Source organism: Martes martes (assembly GCF_963455335.1).
Source record: "Martes martes genome assembly, chromosome: 9".
NCBI classification, from domain to species: Eukaryota; Metazoa; Chordata; class Mammalia; order Carnivora; family Mustelidae; genus Martes; species Martes martes.
The window spans coordinates 124,246,805-124,269,007 of record NC_137896.1 but is presented as its reverse complement, the minus strand read 5'-3'; the positions used below and the strand labels follow the sequence as shown (position 1 = coordinate 124,269,007).

General features: G+C 36.1%; 1 protein-coding gene across 8 annotated transcripts in view; it reads right to left on the bottom strand.

Annotated features, from left to right (window-relative positions):
* Positions 1–22,203, bottom strand: part of PUM2 (pumilio RNA binding family member 2) — a 103,197-nt gene that overhangs the window by 13,236 nt on the left and 67,758 nt on the right. For 4 of the 8 annotated variants that reach the window (XM_080814598.1, XM_080814599.1, XM_080814596.1 and 1 more), the window contains 2 exons: positions 18,351–18,587; positions 452–719 (listed from right to left, as the gene is read on the bottom strand). In XM_080814598.1, the coding sequence (XP_080670724.1) occupies positions 452–719; positions 18,351–18,587 (505 nt within the window). The remainder of the gene's footprint in view (positions 1–451; positions 720–18,350; positions 18,588–22,203) is intronic. The other 4 variants (XM_080814602.1, XM_080814603.1, XM_080814600.1 and 1 more) reach the window with 1 other exon arrangement.

The window sequence follows — 22,203 nt, the reverse complement described above, 5'->3', positions numbered from 1 at the left end:
TGAAATGTCTCAACCCACATCACATCAAATACAAATCTATAAAGGAGCACAAACATTTAACTCCCCCCTCCTTTTTTTTTTTAAAGACAAAGTCTACATCAGGGACAAGTACTTAAGTCCAGAGATGTACTTCAGAGTATTATTTTAAAAGGAAAATTAAAGTGAGTCAAAGTAATAAAAATAATCCAATAAAAAGGCACTGCTATATATTCACTATAAAAATACTCTCATTATAGAAAACTGGAAACCATAAATAATTTTTAAAAACCTGTATTTTAATCATTTGTCCTAATATCAAAGAAAAAAATCCTTATCGGGTATTTATTTTTTAAAAACTTCCAACTTTCAGGCAGATTAAATGACCCCAGTCAAGAAAAATTTATGCTCTTACAAGGCAGTAATTTTCAAAGCAAAAATACAGTGCAGAGTATCATAAATGATAATCACCTACCTAGAACCATGCTGGTCTTGAGAAAACTCAACTATGTGTCCAATCAAGTCTCTAAGTTGAAGGTTTGGGAAACGGTTGTTCCTGAAATCTTCCAATAATCTACTTCGGCCAGAAGGCATAATATCAGACCTATTATACCGAAGTCGAGAAGGAGGAAAGAGCTGGCTGCTGGAGCTGAACAGACTGGAAGTGCTTGAAGCACTTCGGTATTTTGCTTCTGCTCCAGGTGCTGCAGAGATATATCGACCACTACCATTTGTCAGGCCTCCTACAACAAAGCAGCTGTGGTCAGCAAATATTTTTGACAAGGCCATTCCTCAAGTAAGACTTACTTAACTAAAAATTCCATCAAAAAATATTCATTCCACTAACCATTAATTCCTATATGTTATAACAGGAAATTAAAATTGAAAGAGAAATCTCACACATTTTAATTTAATGTATGTGTGGCTATAGGATCTGGGGGGAAAAGACTAGAAAACGTAAGAAAAATAAACCTGTATTTGTTTTTGACAGTTTAAATAATAATTTTAACATCTAATGTCATACACAAAACTTTTATTTGTTCTTGGAAGCTTAGTTTAAAACACAATTATAGCAACTAATATACATACTAGTATCAATACCAGAACACTGAAACCACCAACAAAATTTCCAGTATTAACAAGGTTACAATAGCTAGCAAACTCAGATTTTAAGCCACTGAAACAGAGTTGGGTTGAAATTTACCTACAGTGTTAATGGAACACTGAGGGCTAAACTCATACTTTTTTTGGACTAGTATATAAAAAGATGCATTAAGTCATATATACCTCTATGTGAAGAAAATCTTTCTTTCTTTTCTTTTCTTTTTTTTAAAGTAAACTCTATGCATAAGGTGGGGCTTGAACTCACAACCTTGAGATCAAGAGCTTCTGCTCTACTGACTGAGCCAGCCAGGAGCCCCGAAAAACCATTTCTTAAAGAAGTTAACACACTGATTATTTTTTGAAGTTTAAAAAAAAATCCCACAGTATTAAATAATAATAAATCCAAATTACATCTTATTTTAAAATACATTTAAAATTTTAAAGGAATACTCTCCATAAAATACTATTATTTTACCAATAAGAAATAGCAATAAACATTTATTTTTCCTAGAACTTTAATCTTGATCATTTGAGACAAATTACAAAACCTCTTTAACTAATATTACATTCCAAACAAGAAAATTAAAGGAAGGGCAGTCAATAGAAACAAACAAAAAATACAGTAAGAAAATTGTTATTACAAATAACCATTTAAAAGTACTTGACAGTGTCCTTTTAAAAAAGAAAAATGTATAGAAAACCATTAAGTGCAGATTTAGTAGGTCAAACAAAATTCACCATTAGCTTTACACTACTGTATACCATCTCAATGTAGAGTAGTGCTAAGTATACAATCCAGACCACAAGCCAAAGATGATACCAAGGACACACTGTCAGTGCAAAGTTGCAAAGTTACAGAGAGGCATTTAAAGGCAAGAAGAGTTATAGGGACAAGGAGTAGTAAGAGAATTAGAATCCTGGAGAGTGAATTGTGTTAGCACATTTCCTTTTTTACTTTTAGTCCCCATAGTTCTAGCTTTTTTTGGTTCAATTTCCCACCATCTAAATTATACATATTATAATTTATATGACTTTCCAGTCCCCTTTCCAATGTTAAGTGCTACAAAGTTACATTCACCTACCTACATGCTAGATACCTGGCACCTAAAACAATGTCTGATACACAGTGGGTACACAATGATATTCCTGAGTATTTTATGTAACATAAACTGCCCAAGGTCCAGTTCTGTACTGTCTTTCTTAAAAGTGTGTAATTTAACAACCATTTTATACACCAAAGCCACTAACATCAAATTTTCATATTTATTCAAGGTCTATATAACTATCTCAGTGTTGATATATAAAAAAATCTAAAAAGTGAAAGAATTCAGTGTTTTTATACTGTCTTGATTTCCTCAACACTCTTTTTTTAGAGGGGAGGGGCCGAGGAGGGGAGAGAGAAAGAGAGAGAGAGAATCTTAAGTGGGCTCTAGGTCCAGTGCAGAGACCAACAAGGGGCTTGATCCTACCACCCCGAGACTGTGACCTCAGCTGACTGATTTCCTCAATACTCTTAACCCTCTAGCTCCTAATATTTCTATTTAAAAAGTTCCATGAATATACAGTGCCATGAACTGTTCACTAGCCCATTCGAATTTCTAACAATTCTTTTTGTAGAGTAGGGGTGCTCTGCGTATCATTCTAATCTGTTTTTACAAAGAACAACTACAATGTCCCATCCAAAGCTACTTTGATGATGTCACTTTACATTAAAACATCCTGCTAGAGTACATTCTCTAAAATCTTCAGCTTAATTTTCAAGTCATTATTCTGAACCAATTTCCCACACACATTTCCTAATAGAATCCTAATTTAATTGTTCACTTCTCCTCCTATTACCTCTATACATTGCTTATCATTACCTCAAACATAAGGCCCAATCCTACATCTCTTTGACCTTAATGAACTGAAGATTTTCAACACCAAATTCAACATACATACCTACCCCCTATGATACCCCCACAATACATTACCACAGGAATAATGACTTCCAATTTTATTTGGTATGTCTAATATCTAACAGAAATATCTCCCATGCCTAGATATTCTTTGATTATATTCTATCAGCTCCCTAACACCAAACACCTAATATGCTCTTTGCCAACTTAAAAGGTCTAACAATGCTAAATTGCCTTGAATTTTAAAAACCTCAGAATTTCAGTCCTGGAAGTCTTAATTAGTATTTCCATTTGCAAAATTGAAAAAAATTCTCTCAGGATAGGAAACCTTTCTTTCTTTACAAATGAAGTAAGCATTTAAAACCCAATTGATAATATACATTAAACACATTAAATCTAGTTATCTGAACAATGAAAATGTGCCATCCAAAACCGATTATGGGATTGAAGGACATTTTACAAAACTGACCTATATTCTTCAAAAATGCTTAAGTCATAAAATACTAACAGTGCAAGACTGAAGAAGAATAAAGAGCCATGACAAGTGAGTGCTGTATGTGAGCCCCCTAATCAATCTCCTTCCCAATCCTTACTCTCTCCCCTCCCCCCAGCAAAGTTTGAATAAGTTGGTTGATCTGATTGTGGTATTGTATCATTGTTAATTTCCTGACTTTGATAACTGTGGTTACATAAAACAATGTCCTTATTTTTAGAAAACATATACTGAAATATTTATGGGTAAAGGACAATGTATCTGCAACATCCTTTCCAAAGTATCAAGAGTGAGGGGAAAGGATTATGCAGAGAGGAGAGAGGAAAAGAATGATAAAGTTAATGTGGTAAAATAACATTTGGAAAATCTGGATAAAGGTTAGACTGGAATGTTTTTGTATCAGTGTTACAACTTTCCTGAAAGTCTAAAATTATTCCAAAATTAAGACAAACACACAAACAGGCTATCTATATTCATACCATTGCTAGTGGTAGTCTATAAGCAGGTATGTTTCTGCATCAAATGTGTTAAAGGGATAACAGTCTTTCAATTCATCACTGACATCCCCCCTTATCATTTACCACTTCTTAATCGCTACTTGGCTAACGATGTTATAATTTTACAGATGAAGTCACTAGGGTGACATGCAGCTAGTCAGCCAGGACTCTTGGCTAGAGCTTATGAAACAACAGTGTGTTGCCCCTTACACGCTATTTACGTAAGAATTTTTCAAGTTCATTCATTACAACTGAGTAAGGCAAACACCATACAATTATCCTAGTAGAAATAATATGATTTTATAAGTTTTCATTAATTTCCTTGAGAAGTTTGTTGTTTTAGAATCCTTCCTATTAATAAAAAATATAAGATTATAAAATACTAAGGAAAACAAAGAAGAAAAACAATGTAACAACTGAAACCACCACAAAGTAAATAAACCTGACTACTCTTTTCCTGATTTTCTACCTCCTGAGGACCTGGAATGGCAGTTCCTCACCCTATCAGACCTGTGTATTCTTCTAAAAATACAGATTTATGAGCCTTACTCAAGACCTACTGAATTACTCTCCGTGGGTAATTTTTATTAAAAAAAAAAATCAAATCTGAGGGGCTCCTGGGTGGCTCAGTGGGTTAAGCGTCTGCCTTCGGCTCAGGTCATGACCTCAGGGTCCTGAGATCGAGGCCCGCATCAGGCTCTCTGCTCAGCAGGGAGTCTGCTTCCCCCTCTTTCTCTGCCTGCCTCTCTGCCTACTTGTGATCTCTGTCAAATAAATAAAATCTTAGAAAATAAAACAAAATTTTGAAAAAATCAAATCTGAAGGTTATTCTGATAGAAGAGTTTGGAGGCTAATGAATTGTAATTTGAGATAATTCAAGGTTTCATTTTATACCAGGTTGTCAACCCCTATTTCAAATAAAAATGGTAATCCTAGTAGATCTGGGGCCCTAAAAAGGGTACAACTGTATATAAGCTACTAGACAGTGCCTGTTTCAGAAGACAAGGCTCTAGAAAGCTCAAGAAATCATAAGCTGAAAAAAAAAAAAAGGAAATCATAAGCTCATAACCAAAGATGACCAGTTAATTGGAGCAGGCAACAATTAATGATACAGAGTGGTAGAAAGAATCTAAAATGAGGATAGTCTATTTTACTTTATGACATTAACTTTAGTTACTTCAACCCCATAAACAGGTCAGCTTAGTACTTTCACTTCATCGCTTCTCGCCCTTCTGGCTAAGATCAAGTGTAGTACTTTCAGTTCAGTATTTTTTCTATGATCACTTTTTAAAAGAAGTACATGGAACATTTAGAGCAGATGATAACAGCCATGAGTAATTTGACTTGTTATGTTTATATGCATATGTTATACTTTGATAGGAAAAATGACTTCAGAGCAGTGCTTCTCAATATGCACATGAATTACTTTGGGATGTTGGTTACACTTTCCTAACTCCAAAAACTTCTTGAAGGACACACTGGTCAGAACTCTGTCCTAAGTTGTGCCATCATTTTAAATAGGGTTTATTATGTGTTCAACATAATCAGTTTCTTTACCTACTTTAGAAAGTCCACTTAATAGCTTAATATTCCTAACTGATACTATGCGCTAGACCCTGAGGGTCCATGAGGGTCCTTTTAAAAAGGCAGGAACCATTTATTGAGCACTCTTTCTTGGACAGAGAATGTGAACTTTGCATAAAATGCTATATGGTCTTGAAATTGTGCCTCCTCGAGTTTGTTGTTTTGTTTTAAGCCACTCAGCTGGGGTAATCTGCCCTACCAGCCCTGGGAAACACGCCCTGATTTTGGTACTCAGAGTGAAGTGCTACTATAAAAAGTGCTAAAAATGAAGTGACTCTGGGGTTGGGAAGAATTTGGGGGTGCTTAACAAAAAGGCTAAGCTGCCTTGAAAGGTACGGCAGAAATGTGGATATTAAAGACAGTTCTGGTGAGGACTGATAGATGTGATGAGCACCTATCAAAAGCTGCTACCGTCTTCGAGAACACGTATGTTTGTCATGAACGTTGGTAGAAATATGAATGCTAAAGATGCTCCAAGTGAGGTCTCGCGAAAAAGAAAAACATGTCACAGGAAACAGGGAAACCACACTGAAACGTGTTGTTGAGTACAAAACAGAACCGACATGGATATTTAGCTAAGATTTCCAAGCAACATGTTAAAGGTGTGCTCTGGTTTCTCCTAATTGCCTATGGTAAAATAAGAGAAAGGTAATTCGAAGGAACTGTTAAGCAAAAGAAAACCAGCATTTGATGATATGGAAAAAAATCTTAGGTTATCGAGATAGAATGCTGACAGCAGAGAGCCAGTGGGTGTGGCTGGACAATCTCCTGACATTAACGGCAGACCAACAATGTTTTTAAGAATTTTCTATCAACAAAAATACTGCCAGCCTGGCCCGAAAGGATCAGAGATTGGACAAAATGAAGAATGACTCTGAGCACAGAGCCCCAGATGCAGAGGCTAGAGAGGTGGGGCAGCAGTAGATCTAGAGGACAGAGCATCTAAGCCATAGACGATTATTCTCTGGCCTTGTAACAAATAGGATTTGTCCTGCTGGCTTTCACACTTGCTTGCTTCATTCCTTCCAATTTCTCCCTTTTGCAATAGGACTGTCTATCCTATGCCTGTCCTACTATAGTATTTTAGAAGCAGGTAACTCGTTTTGTAGGTTTCATAGGTCCACAGATAGAGAAGAATTTTGTCTCAGGATGGACCATATTCAGTGTCTCACCTGACAGAGAAGATGAAATTTGGACTTAGTTCTGAGTTATTTAGATGAGATTTTAGACTCTGAGTTGATGGGAGGATGGGTTCCGACTCCTGGGGTTGCTGGTTTTGGATGAGTATGTTCTGCACGTGGGCAAAACATGAACCCGGGAAGCCAGAGGACAGCCTATACAGGGTTGAACTGAGTCTCCCAAAAGTATGTTTAATTCTTAACTCCTGGTTTCTGTGAATTTGATTTTATTTGGAAACAGGGTCTTTACAGATGTAACCAAGTTAAAGTGAGGTCATACTGGATTAGGCTGGGCCTCTACCCAATGACTGGTATCCTCTTAAGAGGAGGAACTATTAGGACAGAGACACACAGGGAGATGTCACATGATGAGGCAGGTGGAGATGAGAGTGATGTAGCTACTAAGCCACAGGATGCCAAGGTTTGCCAGCAACTACTGGAAGCTAGGAAAAGGCAAGGACTGCCCTCTCTGGTCTTCAAAAAGACATGGCCCTGCCTTGATTTGATTTCTACCCTTCAGCAGTATGAGACAATAAATTTGTGTTTTAAGCCACCCAGTTGCAGTTTGTTACAGCAGCCCTAGAAAACTAATACATATGCTATCTTCTTAACAACCCTATGGGACAAGAAAATAATCTCCATTTTACTTGTGACACAATAGGCTTGGAGACACTAAATACCTTATTCAAGGATGCATAAATAATATTAGACTGAAGGGTTTTTTTTTTTTTAAACCATTATGTCTTAGTAATTCACTTAAATAATTCTGCTATACCTCATGAAGAACATTAAATGCCGTATGACATTCTTAAATCTGGGTTATGCTTCAAGTACAAGTTACATGGGGAATAAATCACATAAAATTTCTTTAATCATTATTAACTACATATTTGCCATACAAAGACACAAAAATGTTACTGGAAAAAGACTCAGGCTTCAGTGAGTTTAAAAACCAATGTGGTTTTTAAAAAGATTTTATTTACTTGTTTTTTTTTTTTTTTTATTTACTTGTTTTTTTAGAGAGCAAGCAAGCAAGCAGGGAGGAGGAGCAGTGGGAGAAGGAGAGAATTTCCAGGAGATTCCTTGCTGAATGCAGAGCCTGATTCTAGGCTCGTTCCCACAGCCGAGATCATGACCTGACACGAAACCAAGAGTCAGATGCTCAACCAACTGAGCCACCCAGGTGTCCCCAAAACCAATACAATTCTAGTTAAAAGCAGTCATGGGTGCGATCACTCAGCCATTACGCGTCTGCCTTCAGCTCAGGTCATGATCCTGGAGTCTTGGGATCAAGCCCCACATTGGGCTGGGCTCCCTGCTCAGCGGGAAGCGTGCTTCTCCCACTCCCCCTGCTTGCAGTCCCTCTCTGGCTGTCTTCCACATCATTTTTAATAGGTTAATATATAAAGCAAAAAGCATGAACATGGCTGGTATGCAACATTAAAGTTGTACATCTTATGACAAAATGTAAAGCAAACATTAGATGCAAACTACAAACCAAAATAACAATCTGTTGTTTCCATTTCTACTGCTTATAATTGTTTTCTAAAAGCAATTAAAGTAACCTTACCTTTTAGCCTCTAATTAGGTGTAAACTTTCTAAAAATATAAAGAGGGAGACCATCATGACAAGATATTTGATAACCTTCCCTCCTTTAAAAAAGAGCATTTAAACAGACTTGGCATTTTAACATATGAACTATAGTCTTCAGACTAGTATTACATCACTTCTATCACTAACTCACTCGCTGATACCCATTTTTCCAACAAAAAGGCTACTTTCTGTTTGGTTTCAAAAACTGCCTGCACCTTAATCTTTAGGAAAAGCTACCTCTCTGTTGAAAATGAGGACACTTTAAAAACTGCCTATGAAGGGCGCCTGGGTGGCTCAGTGGGTTAAAGCCTCTGCCTTCGACTCAGGTCATGATCCCAGGGTCCTGAGATCGAGCCCCGAGTCGGGCTCTCTGCTTGGAGGGGAGCCTGCTTCCTCCTCTCTCTCTGCCTGCCTCTCTGCTTACTTGTGATCGCTGTCTGTCAAATAAATAAATAAATACATCTTTAAAAAAATAAATAAATAAAATAAAATAAAATAAAAACTGCCTATGAGCCCCAAATCCTAAGTAGTGGGGTGAACTTCACTGACTGCCTGATCCAAATCACCCTTTCAGAACTGACTTCAATTCCTCTCTTTGGCTAATACTTTTGGTGACAGTTAACAAACCAGGCTACACACAACATCTGCACTTCTTTTAAAAGATTCCTGTTGCGATTTCATGGTCAGCTGCCCTGACTTACTGGGGAAAACAAAAACTTTTGATCCTAGACAAACACAGGCACACTAATTTTCTCTCATGATGGGGTTGTTACACTGGGGGGAAGAGGGCTGAACTGGGAAGGTAATGTGAAAGATACATTTAACCCAGAAAAACCCAGACCTAAACTCATTTCCAGAAACCAAAAACAAAACAACAAAAAACCCCACAGAACACACATATACACAATATAAAATTCCTGTCATGAAGCAGTATTCTGAAGAGATGATCCTAACACACTTATCAGAAAACACACTGACTGAACAACCAAATGATGCTTTAGTGTAGAAATCCAAGTAGAATGTAAAATAATTTCTGAAACAAGAAAGTAGCCAATGTCCAAGAACAGTTTCATCAATAAAATAACAAAAAAACAAAATCCCTCAAATTCAGTTACCCAAATTTCTGTTAAGATCTGAATACTTTTAAAGCTGTGGAGAAAGCCCTGGGCTTTCGTGCTTCTTATCTAAAATAAACCCAGAATTCTAATATAATTCTAATATAAGTATAGTCTGTGGTAAATTTATATGAAGGAAAGATGGTAATTCTAATGGAGAGACTCATTATGTTTTTATAAAATGGAATTAAAGTGCAATAAGGAAAGAGCACTACAATCATCATATTTTCAGTGCTGGTATACATGTCTACTACATTCAACACAACACTACGAACTACGAACACTACGAACTCCATGATGGTGGGTAAGGATGATGTCTTTTTCCTTAAAGAAGCATCTCTAGTCAAGCAGAGTGTGGCACGTAGGTGTTCTTTATTGGCTGAATGAACTAATAAGTAAAATTTCTGATCAGACACAAAAATTATAAAATGGAGGTCAATAAAACTACCCATGAAAGATTAACATAAAATGTTAAATTAATAAATTAAATTAAAATAATTAAAATAAATTATAATTTATAAATAAAATAAATTATAATTTATAATTAAAATAAATTAAAAATTAAGCTAATTCCTGTTCTATATAAAATATCACATAAAGACGACCTTGTATCATCAGTTTTAGTTTTAGTTTAAAAATTAGTTATAAAATATTTTTAAGAGACTGAGGTAAAGACTACTTAGTTCGGATTAAAGGTCAATTGTTAACAAGTGAAAAACCATAAAGCTGCCAATATGCTAATATTCAAACTCACTTTTCCCACCAACTCACCATTTTATTAAAAGTTCTGAACTTAAAAAAAGTGCTCGCTTCGGCAGCACATATACTAAAATTGAACTTAAAAAAAAAGTTCTGAACTTAGGGAATATTTATTTAGAGAGATACTAGACAGAAATAAAAGCATTCTTTGAGAAGCAGTATGACATCCTGGAATAAACCAGACAGACTTGGGTTCAAGATTTCTGTTCTTTACTAATTCTGTGACTGTAAGCAAGTTATTTAATTTCTCTGAGAATAAAGTGTGTCTGTCTGTGTGTAGTGTGTAAGAGGAGTCAAAGTTCATTTTTCTCTATTTGGATATTCAATTGCTCTAGTCCAATTTACTAAAAAGACCGTCCTTCCCAAATATGCCAGGGTGGCACAGTGGGCACACATCAGGTAACTAAATGATGTTTATTTCTGGATCCGCTATTCTATTTCACTTATCCTTGTGCCAACGTCACAAGTTTAGTTACTGTAAATTTATAGCATTATTTTGATATTAACTTGGTCCTTCAAGATTGTCTTGACTGTTCTCGGCTGTCTTTCCATTTACATTATTTAAATCAGCTTGTCAATTTCTTTAAAAAGCCTGAAAAATTCTTGAGACTGTGATAAATCTATACATCAACTTAAGAAAGGTGTTGTCTTTATAATAATGAATTTTTCAACCCCCAAACGTTGTAAGTTCATCCATTTATTTGCCTTAACTTCTTTCCTTTTTTAAAAGATTTTAAAGATTTTATTTATTTATTTGAGAGGGCAAACGCACAAGCTGTGGGGGAAGGGCAGAGGGAGAAAAAGACTCCTCGCTGAGCTGAGAGTCTGATGTGGGGCTTGATTCTAGGACCCTGAGATCATGACTGGAGCTGAAGGTAGATGTTTAACCAACTGAGAGACCCAGGTGCCCCGTCCTCTTTACCCTTCCTCCACTGGACCTATTCCTGGATACATTATAAGGAAACAAACACACATGAAAATATTCTCAATGTATGTGTCAATTTTCAATGTCACCCCATGAACATGCTGTTTTCATTTTCAAAGAGTATTTGGTTAAAGCTACAGATCTCTCCTGAAGTACATGTGCATACATTTTAAGAGCTGTATTTCTGATCCTGTTTATTTAATGTACATTGGTTAGTGTATAAACAACAAAATGATGTAAATTCTAGGTGAGGTCTTGGTAGATTAAAAGAATTTTTAAGGCACTTGAGGACTTATTTGTTACGTCAGTAAAAAGAAAAAGGTAAATAACTGAATTGGGAGCTGAAATGCAAATGTGGAGGGAGGGCCAACAAATAAAAATGAAAACAGTAAGATGAGAGCAAATAATGACATATAATCAGCAAAATTTTAAAGAAGCTCCAATTTGTAAAATTCCTATCAAGGGCAGGGGGAGCATTTAAAAACACAGAAACAAAAAAATTAAAAAAAAAATAAGAACACACACAAAAAGAAAAGACTTTTTAATTTTCTCTCATCTATAAACTTTTATCCCTCAAAACTTTTTTTTTTAAAGGTTTTTTTGTTTGTTTGTTTGTTTTGACAGAGAGAGAGATCACAAGCAGGCAGAGAGAGGTGGGGGCAAGTCGGCTCCTCACAGAGCAGAGATGCGGGGCTCAATCCCAGGACCCTGAGATCATGACCTGAGTTGAAGGCAGAGGCTTAAACCACTGAGCCACCAGGTACCCCTAAAGGTTTTATTTTTTTAATCTGACAGAGAGAGAGAAAGCATGGGCGGGGGGGGGGAGGGGGGGACGACAATGACGAGCAAACAGCAAGGGAGAAGCAGGTTCCGACTGAGCAGGGAGCCCGACTCAATCTCAGGACCCTGGGATCATGACCTGAGCCAAAGGCAGATGCTTAATGACTGAGCCTCCCAGGTGCCCTGACCTACACTCTTCTTATCTTTAATGGCCGTATTGCTCAGCCAGTCTACATTAAGAATTAGAACGAAAATGAAATAATAAATATGAAGGTGCTTTAGAAAACTATTCAAATGCTATTCAATCATAGGGAAACTATTACTTAAAGGGTAATAGTACTTTTTTTTTTTTTAAAGATTTTATTTATTTGACAGAAAGCACAAGCAGGCAGAGTGGCAGCAGAGGGAGAGGGAGAAACAGACTCCCCACTGAGCAAGGAGCCCAATGTGGGGCTCAGTCAACCCAAGCCTAAGGCAGACGCTTAATCAACTGAGCCACCCAGGCGCCCCAGGATAATAGTGCTTTTAATGAAAGCTTCAAAATAATTTATTATTTTCTGCTTTAAGGACCACATATGACACTTAGAAAAACTGCACACTGCCATACAACCAACTTGGTCATACTTGTTTTAATTTTTAAACATTTCATTCTAAGAGAAGGAGCTGACAAAATCGGCCAAAGTTTGGAATTTTAATAGACATTAACTTCTACTTAATAGGAAAAATGATCCCAACAGTTAATTTTTTAATATAAAATTTTCTGCAATTGGAGGAGAAAATAGGTGGAGGAAAAACTGGTTGGCTCAGTTGGGTAAGCGTCTGCCTTTGGCTCAGATCATGATCTCAGGGTCTGGGATCAAGCCCCACTTCAGGTTCCCTGCTCAGCTCTGCTTCTCCCTTTCTCTCTCTTCCTACCTCTCCCCGTACTTGCTCTCTCTCTCTCTCTCTCTCAAATAAAATCTTAGAGAGAATAGGTTATAAAATCTCCTAATCCATAAAAGTACTGAATTTAATTACTGAATATAAGACAATGAACTGTCAGAACCGATTGCTACCTTTTAATAAACTAATTTCACTGACTGACCTCAAAGCTTCAATTACACTTTTTAGTACCTTTTTCTTAAGAAAAACAAGCCAGTTCAAAAATGAAGAGGTACTCAGGATGCCTGGGTGGCTCAGTTGGTTAAGCTGCTGCCTTTGGCTCAGGTCATGATCCCAGGGCCCTGGGATCGAGTCCCACATCGGGCTCCTTGCTCAGCAGGGACCCTGCTTCTCTCTCTGCCTCTGCCTGCTGCTCTGTCTGCTTGTATTCTCCCTCTCTCTTTCTCTCTCTGACAAATAAATAAATAAATAGAATCTTTTTTAAAAAATGAAGAAGTACAAGGAATAAACCATCAGTTTGTCAAGTCCTAAGTTAAATAAAAATACAGAATGTTGTTTTATACCCAGGAAATTGCATATCAATCTGATTACTATGAGCACAAAGATAAGAATAAATCAGAAATCACTAACATATTTTAAAAGCTTATTTAAAAAGGAAAAAGAAACAGAGAAGGAAAGAATTTGTTAGCTAGCTCCAAGAACAACAAAATAATACTGGGAATATTTAATGTTTTTTTCAGAGATGAAGTACCTCAAAATAAGATACTGACTTCTATCAGAGAGAATGATTAAAGAAACAACTGCAGGTAGATTTTTTTCCCCCCAGCTCTACAGATTAAGATAGCATGAAAAAATAATTCATTTAATGTTTAACACTTAATCTGAAGCACAGAATATGACACTGCTCTTTGCATTTCAAGATAAAAGCCATTAATTTTAAATTTTTTCTCTTTCCTTGTTCCTTTCCCACTTGTTTTTGATTCCCAGTATTTAAACGCTGCTTTTAAAAACCTGTAGTCAAATGGGAGTCCATCGTAAGAGCTCCAAACAACCAAAGATGGTACATCTTTTAAAAAAGATCTTATTTGGGGGCGCCTGGGTGGCTCAGTGGGTTAAAGCCTCTGCCTTCGGCTCAGGTCATGATCCCAGGGTCCTGGGATCGAGTTCCGCATCGGGCTCTCTGCTCAGCAGGGAGCCTGCTTCCCTCTCTCTCTCTGCCTGCCTCTCTGCCTACTTGTGATCTCTGTCAAGTAAATAAATAAAATCTTAAAAAAAAAAAAAAGATCTTATTTGAGGGATATTTGGGTGGCTCAGTCAGTTAAGCGTCTGCCTTCAGCTCATGTCATGATTCCAGGGTCCTCGGATGGAGTTCCGCAGGGAAATCTTCCATTAAAAAAAAAATCTTATTTGAGAGAGAGAGAGAACACACAAGTGGAAGGACGGCTGGGGGAGAGGGGAAAAGCAGACTCCCCACTGAACAGGAAGCCTGACAGAGGGCCCAATCCCAGGACCCTGGGATCATGACCTGAGCTGAAGGCAGACGCTTAATGACTGAGCCATGCAGGCACCCTAGATGATAAAATTTCAAGATTAAAAAAAAAGCTATGAAATTGGTACCTCTCAGACTGCAATGGACTAAAAGCTATCCACTACCCTAAGTTATCAATTTACAGGTAACAATGACGATTAAAAGAACAGGGGTTACATACAGAAATTGCTAGGGCATCAACTCATTCTCAAAAGTTATTCTCTTAAGTTAGAAAATAAGCATTATCCTGACTCCTATATGAACTATATTCCAACCTCACAACTAACGGAAAGTTCTTTTTCATAAAGAACTTCCAGCTAATAAATGCTGAAGGTATGACAGAATTAGAGTATTACCACTTTATAACCTCTGAAAAAACAGACAATGATCCAAGGCTGCTACGCTATTAGGTGGATCAGGCTGACAAGCTCCCAAATGGACAGCCAGAGATGGGTCTTCTGATATGGTGCCAGCAGAGAAAATACAGAACCCATTTTGCCAAAAACAGCAAACAACAAACAATAAAACCATGCCTCTAGATTTAATTTCATTTTACAAGAAATACAGGAACAGAGGAACACATTAAATACTATGGGGGAGCAATCAACAAAGTTAGGAATGTGAGAAATTCAACAGGACAAAGTTTCTTCAACAAATAAATGGAAAGAAAAAACAGAGGAAGCAGAAATGGCTCCAGACTGAAGGGCGCATCAAACAAATACAATGTACGGGTCTTGTAAGGACCCACAAAAAGACATTTAAGTCAATTAGGGAAAACAGAATAATGAGATATTATTAATTTTAAAAAATATGATAGGGTGCCAGGGTGGTTCATTCGGTTAAGCGTCTGCCCTCAGCTTGGGTCATGATCCCAGGGTCTCCCTCTCTTCCTCTGCCTACTGCTCCCCCTACTTGTGCTCTGTCAAAAAATAAAAAAATCTTAAAAAAAAAAAAAAGGATAAGACGATAGTATAATTTTGTTTTTAAAAAAGATATTTTGGGGAACCTGGGTGGCTCAGTGGGTTAAGCCTCTGCCTTCAGGTCAAGTCCTGATCTCTGGGTCCTGGGATCAAGCCCGGTATCAGGCTCTCTGCTGAGCAGGGAGCCTGCTTTCCCCACTCTCTCTGCCTACTTGTGATTTCTCTCTCTGCCAAATAAATAAATAAAATCTTAAAAAAAAAAAAAAAAGAAAGGGAATTTTATCTTTTGTACTAGGAAATGGAAGAATAAAATTTTTTCATGCTTCTGACTTCCATATCTTAAAAAATAAGGTTGCAAAACCAGAAATATTTTAGTTCATAAAAAATGAACAACCCAAACCTATCAATTGAAATATTTGTTCTTTAATGAAAAAGTGAATAGTAGTCATAAACTGAAAATACTTAGGTTGATCAAATGACAACTACTTTAAAAAAGGAAACATCTTGGGACGCCTGGGTGGCTCAGTTGGTTAAGCGGCTGCCTTCGGCTCAGGTCATGATCCCAGCGTCCTGGGATCGAGTCCCACATCGGGCTCCTTGCTCCGCAGGGAGCCTGCTTCTCCCTCTGCCACTCTGCCTGTGCTCGCTCGCTCGCGCTCTCTCTCTCTCTCTCACAAATAAATAAATAAAATCTTTAAAAAAAAAAAAAAATAAAAAAATAAAAAAAAAAAAAAAAAAAAAAAGGAAACATCTTTTATGGAACGAAGCACATGACAATGTTGCTATTAGGCCCTTTCTGTGAATCAAATAACTAGCAAAGGGAGAGCTGGCTTAAAAAAAAAAAAAAGTGTGCCATTCAAGACTTTTAGAACGTAGGTATCAGGAAGGTCTATCAGTAACTATAATGGTTACCTGTCTGAAAATCTCTCAAGACAATAACATGGAACCAATTAATTCCAACCAATTATAATGAAATTGAGAACTCCTACCCCATGATACTCTATTCTTAATATGTGAGCTGAGGAAGATTATTTCTAAAAATAGATATGCAAATTCATTTCCATAGGTATTTTCTAAATTATCTGCTTTGATGACTTGATTCATGATGAAATCCACTAAAGGACATACAACTTAAAATTATGTTCTTAGACCAGAGAGCATGTAAGTCTTGTACTGTGATTCAATCAGATGAAAGCAAATAGATTACTTCCATGAACACTACGTAAAGAGCAAATTTATGAAATCTATTAAATTATTCCAACCTGGCAGGGTGCATATGGTCCTTGTTAACACTGTCAGTCACACAACAACTAAAACTAAAGGAAACTGGGAGATTACAAAAGAAAATCATCTACAGATAATTCCAATCAGAGATGTATTAAAATAACAGATTTCCAACTAATGCTAAACTAAGGCGTTTAACTTTGCATACAGAAGTATCAGGCTATAATGCAGAAATGCTGGCCCAAGTGATGATTATTTCTCTTAAGTAACAAGAATTTCTTTCCTAAGCACCTACACAGGTGGATTCTTTACAGTCTGAAGAAAAATATCTTGACTGCTATTTAATTACAGATACGCCTAAAAAGTCATTTATATTTCTAATTTCTAAATAAGCTATGTAGAATAATTAATGCCATTTTTACAGGCCCTAAAGCACAACATAAGCTGTAACAGTTGACAGGAATCTGATCTGGAACTTACCTATGTAAGGACAGGACATGACAAATATAATTTTTAACAAATAAAACACAAAACTATTATGAAAGACCTATTCTTAGGCTTGCTATGTTCCAAATTTTTGTGTCCATTTCAAAGTTTCAAAGGCATGTCTTCCATGGGAGTAGTGGGAGTGAGTGGGTCTGAGTAGAGTAATACAGATCAGGAACTAAGCAGCTCCCATGATCAAGAAAAGATGATAAATGAACAAAGGTGTCAGGCTAAAAACTGATTAAGTTTACACAAATAGTGCTGTATAGGAGATCTTAGGGCCCCACCCAAATAAATAGTTGTATACATTTAGTATCTACAAAAGAGCAAGGACCCAGTATTTGGGGCACAGAACCAGCCTTTAAAAATCTAGGCCACTTCATACTGATATGTATCTAAATGATGATCACTGCAAAAGATCCCTTTGTTACATGGACACTCAGATTAATGAACTTTAGGAAAAAATTGCTATACCCTTATGACTGGGGACAGGGGTCAAATATAATCACTAACTTATCTTTGCTTTGCTAATAACAGCAACATTTCTTTTTAAATCACAAGCTGATTTAATCTTTCCAAGCACAAATCTCAGTTTTGAGTTAACTAAAATTACAAAAATTCGGAATCTAATTTTAATCAAATACTTTCCTTGGAGAGACACAGATTCATACATAGCCTCTGATATCCAAAATCTCTTAAAAATATTCTGTTAACTACATGAGTAAATATTTCCTGGAGAGGAAAAAGGGTAACCACCATCTCAATAATCTTGGGGTGGGGGGCAATTTTAACATACAGAAAGAAACAAAAGTTCTAAATGCTCCAAATTCAAGGATATAACAAGACTAAAACATTTTTTTTCTTAAAAGACATATTCAAAAGTAAGAGCATATGGACCAAACCCTTAAGATTCTAACTCACAAACGTATTAAGTCATATACCCTGATACAACCTTTGGTAAAATGGCCAGGCATTCAAAGGCCAAAGCAGAAACCATTGTACTAAACTAAATTATTTGAATTTCAGTAACTATGTGACTAATGTTTTCCTTTAGGTGTGCAAAAACTTGCCAACAGTGAAATTTCTTTTACTATCATGTTTAAACAGTTGACTTTTCAGATGATCTAAAACACACACAAATCAAAAGCACAGACAAGAAAAAACACACCACTGTATTTCATAAAAGAAACATAAGATACAATAGGGGTCTTTACCTTACTGTACATTAGACCCTCACTTTGAATTTTCACAAAAGTAGAACTTTTTCAAAAGGCTAATATCTAAAAGCAAAAGCAATTTGGCATGTTTTATCCAACATTAAATATTTTACATATATTATAAACACACACACAAACACACTTACATGTATACATACAAATAAAAAGGGTTTTGTTTTTTTTTTTTTACCTAAATGCAAACTGGATGAGGATCCATGTGATGAAAGTGATGGCGGTGGCGTAAGTGAATGTCCTGGAGTTTGGCTTGGCAGAGGCATGCCTATTGGACTTGGAGAGGAGGAAAATCCCAGACTATTGTAAAATGGTTGCCCTATGGGTGCTAGGCTGCTACTAGATCTTTTGTACAAGTCAGAGCTAGTAGATAGAGACTCTCTCCTTGTGGCACTACTACTTGCAGAACTGCCAACTGAAGAAGAAATAAAAAAAACCCTAATTACATACATGTGTTAACTGAATAAAACCTATCCCCAACTCTTGCTGGGAAATAACAGAAGTGATCACAATAATTATTTTTAGAAACATTATGGAGAAGATAATTACTGTGATAACTATATAAACTAACTTATTAATCATAAAAGGGTATAAATGCACCCCAATAAAGTAACCAAATACTTAACAGAGCACTCATATGTTTATTATTTCACACATATTTACCATTGACACATATGATTACTGTGCTTTAATACCCTGGTATGATTTATAAACCCTGAAATTGTAAGGTGTCTGCTTTAGGAGATGCTGGAGATTAAATTCCAGTAAGGTTAAATTTTGGTAGTGTCCTAATCTCTAGAATCAGGTTCTTAGACTTCAACTCAATGCCAAGAAAGGATTACACTGATAAACAGATTATTAATACATTTCCCTCACCATTCACATTTAATTTGGCTTCTAGCTTGTGTTCAAACCATAGTCCTGAAGTCCATATTGGCCCGAATATCAGTCAAAATACAGATGACAACTAACTTCTCGGCACTTTTCACATTACACATAGTTCCTATCCTTCAACAAGTAAGTTACAAAATAGATATGAAAAACTAAACTTCCTTTTAGAAAATTATTAGCTCTCATTACTGTTATCACACCAAAGACATGCTTTCACTTACCCCTTGGGATCTTCCATTCCTAAGTATCTACTACCAGTTTTACGAGCCCCTTACTTAAGTGAAGACTGATAAACCTTTTTTTCCCTTAGCGAATATACAATTCTCTCATAATACATCTCTCACTGAACTACATACTAAATTCTTTTTACTTAATCCCAAATTCAACCTTCTAGTCCTTTTTTCCTTTTGTACTCCACAAAATCATAAAATGATGGTAGAATCTCACTACCATATACTGATGAATGCTCAAAAAAATAACCCAAGATCTGTTAATCAACACATCTGGATAATCAAATTCTTTACCAAGTGTTTAAAAGGGTTGTCCAAAACTCCCAATTCTGAAGTCTCACTTAGAGGCCACATTTTCAAGTGCTTTTTTCCTATTTCTGAACACTGGCCTTTTTTTTTGTTTGTTTTTTAACTAAATGCCTTTTACACCTGAGAGAATTTGATACTACGTTTCCTGTCAAGTTTTTGAAGAACAAGCTCTATATTCGGACCAATATGGTTATTAACGTTTTTCAAGAGAATTTTAAAGTTTCTATTAGGTCTTGGTTTTCTAATCACAAGTCAATTATAAGTAGGTCATTAGGGCATAAATGAAAAAATTAAGAGAAAAATTAAGCAGAGCACATGATGGGTAGACCAAGTTAAGCTTATAATACAGATAGAAAACAATTACAATGGTTTTGCCAAATTGAGGATTCTTATAAAAGAAAAATACCAGGCTCACACAACTGTATGAGGCAAAATATTAAAACAAAAAGTCAACCTTTTATACCAGACAGTACGGTTTCTGAAAGACTAATCATGTTTTATTGAAAATTGCACATTTTAAGATACTGTACCAGGGGTACTATTTAACTATATGCATTCTAACAGCAAAACCAAATATAAACACTAATGTAATAATACTTCTTCTTGAGTTGCTTTTGGCAAAATTGTCAAACATATGCTACATTAACTATGCTAATTTAAAAGGACACTGTCAAAGTGATCGTTCTAGAACATGGTTAAATTTAAAATTCCTATTTATTTCAGAAAACAATTTAACTGACAAGGAAAAGACAACAGCTCTCTAATGAGAGCAGTAGCTCTGTCATTCCCCTGGCAAAAAAACAGAAAACAAACAAAAAAAAACATAGTTTTGACACATGCAGTATTATTTTCCTCCAAAAAGGAAAAGCCAAGCCAAACATTTAAAAGTAATTAAGAAATAGCTTTATTTTAAACCTAAACAATCTGGCTCCTTAACTTTTACTATATGCCTAAATTTTCTGCAACACTTTGACTATAAAATATGAAACGAAGTATACCTAAAATATCTAAAAAGTTAGACCAACAGTGGAGTCACTAATCACCTGTCAACTGTGCTTAAAATGGTAAATTACAAACTTCCAATACTTTCTAAATAATGGGTCATAGAAAGGATGATTTAATTACTATATTATAATGGCTAAGCTTCCTAGCCAACTGTGTTATAAACTAGGGTATTTAATACTGTAAGTGTTAATAATTTCCTCATATAGATAGGAGAATGTGTGTCTGATCGTGTGTGTGTATGTGCACATAACCGTACTATCATTTTAGATTTCACAGAGATATGGAATTGCCATAATGTGAAACCGCCGTGGGTAGACCTGTTTTAAGAGTACACACGTGCAGCACTTCAATGAACTCTCAGAAAATGTCCAAGAGGAAGGGGAAGATGACAGACTATGCACTGGCATCCAGGAGTGGCAATTGCTAATGCTCTCTGAAGCAAGATAAACAGAGGCACCCAGACTAGTAGTCAGAATTGTGTAAGCAATGATTATAAATAAGGGAGGCATGAAGAAGATCAGGTTTTGGGACAGAGGCATCTGCAGGAGTATCTGTAGGGAACAAATGTTCATGCCAACCGTTCCTGAATGCTGGGGGCAATTAAGAGACAAATGGGAATTTGGAAGAACTGGATTAATGGGGCCTACAAATCTATTCCAGACCATCAGTGACATTATTTTATAAGAAAAGGAAACAGGAGATTTATCAAAGCTCTTCTCTGTTCTCTATAATCTCTAGAAACTAGTTATTTCTACAAAGTTTAAGTTATACGTTCTTTCAGTTTTCTTTAGCATGTTGGATTACTTGAGGAAAATGCCTGTCAAGTGTATTAGAAACAAAAAATGAGTCCTATGGGAGTGCTTGGGAAGAAATAAAATATTGAACTCCAAAAGGAATGAAAAACTCAAGTAGGAAAATTAAAAGATTAAAGAGTCTCCATGTTCGTTTGATTTTCCCTCAGAAATTCTTGTACCCATTCTTTAGGTAACTTTTTGTTCTGCAACTGTAATTATTTCCCTTTTGTACTTCATTATAACAAAAAAGCATCCTCCATCTAAAAGTTTATACTTGTTTTAGACCATTCCTCTTGTAAGTATGAATGTTGAAAGTTCAGAAGATCCTTTCTTAGAAAATAGGCAAACATACTCAATAAAAACTGGCCCGTGTTAGTTTTGCCATTTTCCTCACCGGAAAACCATATAGTTTAAGGTGGTGGGAAAACAGATGAGAAGCAGGTATTACAGATTCTAGAACTTAACAAAAATAGAAAATCTCCTGAGGTCTGAATCAACTGCCCTGCCCCTCATGAAGACAAGGCTGCCAATTCACTGTACCAACAGACCTAGGGTACACTGTTTTTCCTCTAATATTTCCTGACTACTCTGGAAACCTCAGAGAATGCTAACACAAGGTATGTCAATGGGGAGTCAATGTGGGCCTCTTTTGACTTCAGCTAGTCATTCCTCAGTTACAAAATCACTGTGTTGTGGGTAAATTATTTTGTGAAGGTACTTCAAATTTAAATTTTTAAGCAGTATGTATAAAACTAGGATATGGGAAGAAACATCCTTTTAGATGAAATTTTAGTGATAAAGG